Source organism: Myotis brandtii, unplaced genomic scaffold (assembly GCF_000412655.1).
Source record: "Myotis brandtii unplaced genomic scaffold, ASM41265v1 scaffold227, whole genome shotgun sequence".
NCBI lineage: Eukaryota > Metazoa > Chordata > Mammalia > Chiroptera > Vespertilionidae > Myotis > Myotis brandtii.
In genome coordinates this window covers 497,836-508,940 of record NW_005358520.1, presented here as the reverse complement: position 1 = coordinate 508,940, position 11,105 = coordinate 497,836, and the positions used below count along the sequence as shown (strand labels likewise).

Here is an 11,105-nt window from a genome sequence, read left to right as displayed (position 1 = left end):
CGGATGTGTGTATGTATGATTGAGTGACATGGTGTGTGTATGTGTGATTGAGAGTGACATGGTGTGTGTACGTGTGATTGAGAGTGACATGGGTGTGTATGTATGATTGAGAGTGACATGGTGTGTATGTATGATTGAGAGTGACATGGGGCTTTGTATGTGTATGTGTATGTGGTAATTTTCAAATTTTTTGTGAGGTGGTCAGAGTAAGGTTCATGGAAAAGATGACTACAACTTGGTCAGGATAAGGGCAGTGAGCAAAGAATCCGATATAATAAAAGCATAATGTGCAAATTGACCGAACAGTGGACTGACCAGTCGGCAGGGGGCGGGGCCGGCGAGCAGGTGGCGCCAGGCCAGACAAGGCATGTGCCAGTGGCAGAGAGAGGGGACGGCGATGGGGGGTGCACAGAGCTGCGCCGGCTGGCGCCTTCCCCTGATGGGCTGCCTGGTCACCTCCCGCAGAGTGGGCCTAAGCTATCAGTAGGACATCCCCTGAGGGCTCCCGGACTGTGAGAGGGCGCAGGCCGGGCTGAGGGACCCCCGAGTGCATGAATTTTCGTGCACCAGGCCTCTAGTAAGATTATAAAGGATGAATGGGCAGGATAAAACTGACTACAATGTCTGTATTTTCTCCAGAGGCCTGATGTTTCTTTTGTATCAGGAAAGAGAGAAAAAGAAAGCAAAATGCAGCTACAAAGAAATCCTAAGATACAGCGTTGAGTTGATTCTAAAATGCCTTCCCACCTATTTGAAAGAGAAAGAGCTAGGTAGATATTTTTGCCTCCTCTTTATTTCAAGCAGTGTAATTCTAGAGAGAGATTAAGTAAACAGACTTCATTCAAAACCCACAGAACTACTGGTGCATTTAGGCAGACGCATGGGCATAGCACAGATACTGGTACTTAATTTACCCCCCGAAGAGGAACATTAGCAATGGGGCGTACTGTAGAAGTTACTACCAAGATTTCTGGTGTACCCAGTCCCAGGCAGGCCCCACTCTCCGGGTGGTGTTTGTGCGGCGATTCAGTACTTGGCCATGTTTTTGGAGGGAAATCTATGTCAGAGCATTAGCCGCCTGACAACTGGTTTTCCAGAGGAGGTTGCGGATGGCTGCCTGGGCACGGCGAGTAATTCCAGTTTCACGTTTTGGCCGCGACCGTGTAGATTTCCCAGTGATACCTGGAAAGAAACTTTAGTCCCTCATATGAGAGATTTCCCTTTTTATTTTTTCCATTTTAAGTCAAGTTAGAACAGCAGTTTTACTAGTTAACTGACACGCCTTTGCCTGTGGATTGAGACACGTCTGATGAGGGCACTGGAGAAGCTAACCAGCTTTGTAGACAGTTTAATCTCGTGTTATTTGTATGTTCTGCACTTACTGTGTGTGAGCTGTCTTCTTACTCAGATTTCACGAGATGTTTTCAAAATTAATTGTTATTCTATTTAGCATATAAGGATCGTCTTTAGTATAATAGCAATTTAATTCCGCTCAGATAGTCATGAAATGCTTAATGTTGTTCCGTTGGTGCAGTACCAGAGCGGAGGAAAACACCAAAAATAAGGATCTGAATGACCTTCCTACAAGGAGACTGGAGGGCTCGCTGGGAAGGCAAGACTGGAGGTGGATTGGAGACCCAGCGATGCAAAAGCCCACTGTCTCGCTCCCTGTTCACCCAGGTGCACAGGGCCTTCCTCCCAGACCTGAGGCGGAGGCGGGAAAGGACCGCCAGCCTGTGTGCCTGGTCCCCTCAGCTCTTCTTGGCGGCTGCAAAGTCCGGGATCAGAAATGGAAAGAGAAGCGATGGATGTGGAATTGCAGGCACTTTCTCAGCAGGGTCGGAAGGGAGAAGTGAACGCACTCACCTCTGCCTCTCCCTCTGCGGGAGGATAAGCCAGGCAGGGCGGCTCCTCGGAGGGGTCTCTGGGCTGGGCATTGGGAAGGGCAGCGTCGGGGGTTCGGGCCAGAGGACCACGGGGCTGCTCTGTCGCTGCCTCCTGGTCCCTGAAGCCTTGTCTGCCCCCTTCATCGGGACCCGCTGGCAGCGCCCTGCTCCCCACGCCCAGGCTGCACAGCCGGGGAGGTGCTAAGATGTGAGCACAGACCTTCCAGCCCCCGGAGGCCCGGGCCGCGGGTCAGGGAGGCCGAAGGGCTGTGCAACTTTCTGAAAACCGTTCTCAGCCCTGAGCCGCCGGGACTGACACATCTTCCTTCCTGGGCACACGGAGGTCCAGGCACCAGGGACACACCTGGCGAGAGCCGCCACGTGGCCCGTTTTCCTTTCATTCAAAACAGGCGTCCTCAGTGCACATCTCCACCGGGGCAGCTGGGGAAGAGGAGGGAGAGTCACCGCTATTTTTAACAGGCACTCGGGAGCGAGCTCCTTCTCTCCTTCGCTCACTCGCACGTCCATCTGCGCAGCAAGTGCTTCCACCGAGGGCTGATGGGAGGGCCTGGGTGTGTGGCACGGAGATGAGGGCATGTCTGGCTCCCGAGGAGGCCCTGCCAGGGGAGGAGAGCGATGGGCCCGCCCTGGGTTGCTGTGTTTGTGACCCGTGAGCTTCTATTTCTGCAAGAAAGAGCTTCCACTCGTGTGGGGAGCGTCCAGCGTGGGCTTAGGGACTTAGATGGTATATGTTTTTCCATTTCCCTAGGCGGCTCACGAGCCACATGTGGCTCTTTGGCCCCTTGAGTGTGGCTCTTCCACAAAATACCGACTTCTGAGCATGGGCCACGAAGTTTCAATCATACTGTACGTGTGTGCCCGCACGTGGTATTTTGTGGAAGAGCCACACTGAAGGGGCCAAAGAGCCACATGTGGCTCGAGAGCCGCAGTTTGCCGACCATTGCCCTAGGCTGACCCCATAATCCAATTTGAAGATACAACCACATCTGTCCTGACAGTCAGATTTCAATATGGTCATGGCTGTGAGGGCTTCTTTGCCCGAGTATCTGTAATAGAAAAAGCATAATATGCTAATTAAACCAGATGTCCTTCCGGATGACCTTCCAGACGAAGCCGGAGCTGTGAGGGCTGAGCCCCTTGCATGAATTTCGTGCACTGGGCCTCTAGTAATTATATAACAGAATGTGGACCTGTGGCATGGCCCAAGGTTGTCAAACAGCAGGCCTGACGACCGGGCCTCTAATTATATATTATAATGAGATGGTAGATTTGGTCTGCCATCTAGTGATTAGGAGCTGAATTCTTATAACTAAATTTAAAAGCACAGAAGCCTGCGGAGGAGACAAATCTCTGAGGATATGTGAGAAGCAGAGGACAACTGAGTTCCCGCAAATAAAATGCGGTCAGATGAGATACGTCTCTAAGATGCCAGTGCCACGGCGTCTGTGGCAATGACCTCACTGTGGATCGGTCCGATTGGTTAACAGTGGTCGGCAAACTGCAGCTCGCGAGCCACATGCGGCTCTTAGGCCCCTTAAGTGTGGCTCTTCCTAAGCCTTAGGAGTACCCTAATTAAGTTAATAACATTGTACCTACCTATATAGTTTAAGTTTAAAAAATTTGGCTCTCAAAAGAAATTTCAATCGTTGTACTGTTGATATTTGGCTCTGTTGACTAATGACTTTGCCAACCACTGGAGAACATTTGGTCAGGGTAAAGGAATCCTGTAGCTTGGAAGATAAAATTTTTAGAAGTTACACCAGCACAGAGATGACAAAATAATGGCAATACTATCAGATATGTACCCGCCCTTCTCAATTTTAGGATAGTTAAAGAAACATAGAAAAAATACAAGTGTTACAATATCAAGGTTTTAGAATTCCTTTTCAGATTTTATAAAAAAGATTTGTTTGCCGCATAAAATAGTTGTCAGGACACCTTCCTGCCCATTGGCCGCAGTTTGCTTTCTGTGTCCTGTTCTTTCTTCCATTTAAATAAACATCCGCGTGGAGAACAGGCGGCCAGCCACAAGGTGCTCCCCTGCTGTGCTCCCTGCCCGGCTCCCCGTCTGCGTCTGCCATTCACTGAGTCTCAGCCCCATGACATGCGCAGACCGGCTGCGGGGGAGGAAGGCGGGCTCGCAGCGCATGTGGTTTTTCATCTCCTTGCCATTAGCAGCGGCCAGCTCACTTTCCACATCATCTTAGATTTAATTATAAATTCTCCGCGGAAAAGGGCCAGTGATGACTCAGAGGATAACACGAATTCTTAATATGGTCGTTTAGCTCACTTTCCACATCATCTTAGATTTAATTATAAATTCTCCGCGGAAAAGGGCCAGTGATGACTCAGAGGATAACACGAATTCTTAACATGGTCATTTAAGAGAGATTACAGTGGCCCCTTCTCTGCCCCTGACTGAGGTCATGCTCTCAGACACTCAGGAGGAAGCTGACCTGCTGTCAGCACAAGTCTGTGTATGTGTGTATGTATGTGTGCGTATGTGCATGTGTATGTGCATATGTGTGTGTGCGTGTGTGTGTGCTCTTTTAAAATTATTTTTAATCTTTCCTGTTGAAAGCATTACATAGGTCCTTCTTTCTCCCCATTGACCTCTCCCAGCCAACTCCTGTTCCCCGCCCAGGCCCTCCCCACCCCCTGTCTGTGTCCATGGATTGTGCATCTATGCACACAAGTTCATTGGTTGGTCTTTTCTCACCCACCCTCCCCTGCCTTCCCTCTGTCCATGCTTCTGTGTCTCTGGGTCTATTTTTGATCAGTTTCTTTGGTTCATGAGATCCCACATGTGAGTGAGGTCGTGTGTACCTGTCTTCCTCTGACTGGCTTATGTCACTCAGCACAGTTCTCCCCAGGGCACAAGTCTTTCATTCCCACCCCAGTCAGAGGGAGCTGAGGAAACAGGGAACTCGCCCCCAAGGTCTGTCCCACTTTATGACCTTTAATGGCACCATTACTGCCGGTCACGTTGTGTGTGGCTTATTGTTCAGATTCTCTGTTTCCACACAGCTGATGGCTTCATTGATGCGGTTAAAATCTACATCACAATCATACATATTTTTGAGAACAGAACACATGTACTTTCAATGTTTTGCACGTGCGGTACTAGCACACTTACTCCTCAGTGCAAACACGTGAGCGCTATGTCCCTCAGGCTGTGGGACGGGAAGGCAAGCGGACTGAGCTTAGCGTGTGTCTCATTTTCAGCCGCGGTCTTTCGTGTTTGCGATTGGATATTTCTTTCTCAATAGTAAAGCTTAATGAACAGAGTTATATTAATTTACTTACGTAATGGAATTGTTTGATGAATATGGGTGCAGGTCTGTGTTCATACAGGTTGTGTTCTGTTGAAATGTTCATCGTAGAGCGACATCGCTTCAAAGTGGTTTTTCATCTGAAAGTAATGCTGCTCATTCGATGTACAAATTTCTGTTTATTTTTTTTTTTTTAAGATAGTGCTGCCGAAAAGCCTATGAAAGCGGGAGACTTTTCTCTTTCCCGGGCTAAATGCCTTTGGCAGCACATAGAGAGCGGTGTGTGGTGGAGAGAGGCGTGCTGCTTAGAGGTCGGCTATGGACCATCTGATAGGATCTTATGGTGACGGGGGGCGGGAGGGGGGGGCAGATGGAAATGGCGCTCCTCTGCTGAGCAGCAGAGAAACAGGGTGGCGTCGTCCTCTGCCAGCAGTTGCCATTTGCCAGTATCTGTGACGAAAGACTGACGGTGTGAGGGGTCCCACAGCCGTGAGAGGAGCCGCCCAAGGGCCTCCCGGAGCTCGGAGGACGGGCAGTGGGCTAACGTCTGTACCTACACGGAGTCACTGCCACTGGTGGTTCCGTATTAGCATTGAGTCTGCTTACTGACAAATGACCATTTCTCTCAGAAACTAATTTCAGATGCATTTTTAAGTTTTTGGCTTTATTTTTGTAAAGTGCAAAGTTAATGCTGGTGCAATTAAGTTAGTGAACCATAATTTAGATTCATTCATTCATTCATTTATACCCATTCGTGGAACAGCTGTTGGCTGGATGTTGGCTCTCTGCAGTGTGGTGTCAGTTTTTAGAAACACCACCGTGAACAAGACACACTAGCCCTTCTCTCCATGCTGTCTAGTGGAGGAGATGAGGAAATAGATAACGACAAGTAAATTAATACGAATCATGGTACATTTTTTGAGGGCACCGCGCCTATTCACATTTCAGCAACTGTTGATTGCCTTGCATCCAATAAAAATGAATGAACGGGTAGATGAGTAAATGGTTCTTAAAGAGTTCTGCGAAGCACATCAGTGGAGTGAAGGAAGTCCCTTCTATGAGGTTGTCAGAGAGGAATTGTGGGGGAGGGGCAGCTAGGCAAACCCTGACAGTGAGGAGGGGACCGGAGACCAGGGAGGAAAGGCCGGGCCAGGAGAGGGGTCAGGGGGGCCCTGATTGAATGGGGTCTAGGAGGCGCCTGGGCTGCAGAAAGGAGTTTGAGTTTCATCAGTTGGGAAGCTCCTGAGGAACTAAGCAGGGATACCATGATCTGCTTTATGTTTTAAAATACTGTCGTCTGCTTTTAAAAACACAAGGTTAAAGATGTGATGTCTGTGTTTATTTTCTGGTAGATGAATAATAGAAGTGCTATTACTGTGCATGTATATAGTCTCCAAATCTGCATGCAGTTTTTACCTAATGATAGGAAAGCATTTGGCAGGTGGCATGTAATAGGCTGCCGCATTGTTTTGGTCATGGCTTTTCTTAATTCATTTCAATGCAGAGATAAGGACCGCAGTGCCGGTATAGGCTTGGCATTTCTGTTTCAGCTTAGTGAGCGCCTTCAGCTCAGGATGTCTAAGGTAAATATTTTCCATAGAAGAGGACACTGTTACTCTTTTTTTTAACCTTACGTTTAAAACTAATTTTAATAAACCCATATAATTTTTAAAAAATAAGTATTTTTAAAAATTTATTTTAGAGAGGAAGGGAGATGGAGAGAGAGAGAGAGAGAGAGAGAGAGAGAGAGAGAGACATCAGTGATGAGAGAGAGTCATTGATAGGCTGCCTCCTGCATACCCCACACTGGGGATGGAGCCTGCAACCCAGGCATGTGTCCTGACTGGGACTCGAACCATGACCTCCTGGTTCACAGGCTGATGCTCAACCACTGAGCCTCACCGTCCGGGCAACCCATACACTTAAAAAAAGTTTGTCTTCTTGGTACAAGGACACATGGTGTCTTTGTTGTTGTGGAATTTGCTAACCTGAAGCTTCTAGGGGGCTGAAAGTCACAGAGGGGTCGCCTGAACATGAAATTGTGTATTCCCCGTGGGACTATTACTCTCCCCCCGCCTTTGCACAGTGTTCTGTTTTTATTCCTCCTTGTTCCTCTTCCCATGTTTTGTCATTTATACCGTCAAAAACGAAGCCTGTGGGAGGCACTCAGCATCCCTCCTTCTGATCACTTCACCTGCTCCCCGGTCAGCGAGGATGCAGTGTCGTGCTCATCTCGCTGTGAGCTGCACGTTGCTTGGGTGTAAATACGAATGAAGGCAGTTCATCTGTGCTTGCACACTTGGGAGGTACTGCTTACCCAGAGTTCTCTAGGAGCCACAGGACGACTCCTCTTCCTCACTACTTCCCGGATCCTGAACTTGCAGGAGGTCACTAACCTTTCTTCTCCTTCTCCTTCCAGAAGGGTATGGTGAAGAGATAGCCTGCACTCAGAATGGCCAGATGTACTTAAACAGGGACATCTGGAAGCCCGCCCCCTGCCAGATCTGCGTCTGCGACAATGGGGCCATTCTCTGCGACAAGATCCAGTGCCAGGAGGTGCTGGAGTGTGCCGACCCCATCACGCCCGCTGGGGAGTGCTGCCCCGTCTGCCCACACACCTCCGGAGGGGGCGGCACCCACTTCGGTGAGCACGTGGGCCGCTCGGGCCTGGGCCGGGGCTCGTCTGGCAGTGGTGGTACCAACAGACCCAGCAGCTCCGGAGAATGGTTAAGCCGCTCTTCCATGGTTAAGCCGCTCTTCGGGGTCCAGGACTCTGCTCACCCACTTTCTTAGTGATTTCCTGTCTTTTTAAAAACCAGGGGTTTTGGCTGAGTTTGGAGAAGTTATGTCTAAGTTGAGAATCCCTGTACCACATTAGGTGGTCATTTGTTACCTGTCCGTGTTGGATGCCTCCAAGGCATTTGTTGATTTTCTATGAAATTGGTTAATGTGCTGAGAGAAAATCTGGAAAAAAAACCAAACATTTATCTTCCCTGGTGCCAACTTAGCCCTTGGGAATAGAAGAATGATTCCTAAAGTAACTGCGTGCCACAGAACCGTCTAGAACAGTGGTTCTCAACCTTTCTAATGCCACGACCCTTTAATACAGTTCCTCATGTTGTGGTGACTCCCAACCATAAAATTATTTTCGTTGCTACTTCATAACTGTAATTTTGCTACTGTTATGAATTGTAATGTAAATATCTGATATGCAGGATGTATTTTCATTGTTACAAATTGAACATCATTAAAGCATAGTGATTAATCACAAAAACAATATGTAATTATATATGTGTTTTCCGATGGTCTTAGGCAACCCCTGTGAAAGGGTTGTTCGACCCCCAAAGGGGTCGCGACCCACAGGTTGAGAACCGCTGGTCTAGAACATTAGCTCAGAATGTTTTTAACATTGGCCGAGAAAGAAAAGAGAATGGATGTATATCCTGGAGAAACAGTGGTGTAAACTGCTGGTTTTAAAACTTTCTTGAGAGAAAAGTGCATGTGTTTAGCATAGACCACATGTCTGAGAACATGTGTTAAAGAAGCTCACATGTAAGAGAAACAAGTTTACATGTATGTGTCTTAAGGAACAGGTGAGGTTGATGTTAAAGTTCTAGGTCAGTGGTCGGCAAACTCATTAGTCAACAGAGCCAAATATCAACAGTGCAACGATTGAAATTTCTTTTGAGAGCCAAATTTTTTAAACTTAAACTATATAGGTAGGTACAATGTTATTAACTTAATTAGGGTACTCCTAAGGCTGAGGAAGAGCCACACTTAAGGGGCCAAAGAGCCGCATGTGGCTCGCGAGCCACAGTTTGCCGACCACGGCTCTAGGTCATCGTTTTCGGGTCATGAGTGGAGACTTGGAGCATCATGGCCAAGACAGTGCCCAGGCTTTACTTTTACCCCAAACACCATTGCCAATCACAGCAAACGCAATGACGTTTTCACAGTTAGACAGTAATTGATCAGTTCTCCTCCTGGAAAGCATTCAGGTAACAATGTGCCTTGAATAAGTATCTAAACTTACATTTTGGGGAAGTAATAAGAAGGCAGAATGGAGAGGATTAAAGCAAGGTACGTAAGGGCTGCCTGTAGCAGATGCATTCTTCAAAGAAACCCCAAGGAGTGAAGTAAAATCCAGTCGGTGGGGATCAGGGAGTAGTACGTTGGGCAATGATGGCAAATATCAAAAACAGAGCCAAATGCTCCACCTCCTGCAAATAGCTGGTTTAGGAAAACTCAGCTCCTTCCCAGGTGAATATCAACAAAACAGTGACAACAACAACCAAAAAACCGGGCACGAGCATTGATACAAAGATACAATGAGAAAAAAGTGTGGGAGGTTTAACCAAATTTACGTGATCAAGAACAGGTAAACTCAGTTAACTATATCATCACAAAACAGGGAAATCATTCGACAAAACCTTTCATCATAAACTAAATAAAACTGAATAAAGTAATTGCCTCTGAGAAAGAAGGCCATAAATTAGAAATGCAAAAAAATGAAATGCGGAAGGAAGTAGAGGGAAAACCACAATCATAATGGAGACATGCAGGTGAAATCGTGGGGAGCACAGGAGAAGTGATGCTGCAGAAAATGCACGAAGGGTCATAGAAAACAGTGCTGAGGAGGGAAAAAGGGAAAGGATTTGGGAGGAAGTAATAGATACACGAGACAGGTTATATCCCCGAAGAAGAACCCCCAACGAAGAAACAAACATAGATGATCATATAATAGAAGAAAACTTTTCTGAAGTAATATTAAACTCTAATTTTAATATTGCAAAGGGAAACCAAGTGTCTGAAAAAGTTGACCCAGAAGAATCAATATAGAGACTTATCTTAGTAAAATAATTATACTTAAAGGAAAAAGAAAGAATCTTTTGGAAAACCAAGGAAAAAGAATGTTTAATAATAGAAGCATTCTCTCCAAACTCAGAGGTAAAACAAGGATTCATTATCACAGCAGCAATTCTACATTATTGAATGTACCTGAGCAAGCAACTAGATAGGAAAAAAAATTAGAGATTTAGAAATTAGAAAAGAGAAAATAAAATTATCAATTTGCAGAAAATAAAATCATGTGCTTATAAAACGGAAGAGAATGGAGTAAAAAAAAAAACCACAACACACACACACTACAAAAATAAAAGATTTTAGTAAGAGGGCAGTGTGAAATATACAAATTAATAAGTTTACTATATGTGATTACATCCTATATAATAGAAGGCTAATATGCAAATTGTCCCCTTGGGAGTTCAACGGACTAGGAGTTCGACCACTTGCTATGACATGTGTTGACTACCAGGGTGTGGCATGGAATGAAGGAAGGTCCCAACCAGCAGCCAGCAGCCAGGAAAGAAAGGCCCCAGCTGGCAGCCAGCAGCTGGCAGCTGAGGGAAGGAAGGCCCGGATTGGCCCTGATCGCTGGCCAGGCCTAGGGACCCTACCTGTGCACGAATTTTGTGCACCAGGCCTCTAGTCATAGTATAAATAATGAGAATAAAAATCTTCATTTATAATAGCAACAGGGAGGATAGAGTGGCTAAGGATAAATTTAACACAAAATGTTCGAGATCTATCTGAAGAAAACTGTAGAACACTACTAATTCAAATGATGACTTTAACAAACAGGATGTTCTATTACATTCTTGGTTCGGAAGACTGATAATAGGAAAATTAAGAATAGTGCCCTCCTGTTGTGGGTGAAATGTGGGAGATCAGGGGAGGGGGACAAGAGAGAAGGAGGTTTTTACTGTAAATTGTGTACCTTTAATATAGTTGGGCTTGTTACTCATATGAATGAATAGCCTACTCAAAAAAATATAGAAACAAAAGCAGAGAATAGTGTCTAAAATATTTCAGTATAATTTTAACTAGAGGCCCGGTGCATGAATTCATGCACAGGTGGGGTTCTGAG

The 11,105-nt window shown here is 46.4% G+C and overlaps 1 protein-coding gene across 1 annotated transcript in view; it reads left to right on the top strand.

The window, feature by feature from the left end:
- COL5A2 (collagen, type V, alpha 2) overlaps positions 1 to 11,105 on the top strand; it is a 193,340-nt gene that overhangs the window by 112,738 nt on the left and 69,497 nt on the right. The window contains exon 3 of the mRNA XM_014539724.1: positions 7,599 to 7,823. Coding sequence (XP_014395210.1) covers positions 7,599 to 7,823 — 225 coding nt within the window. The remainder of the gene's footprint in view (positions 1 to 7,598; positions 7,824 to 11,105) is intronic.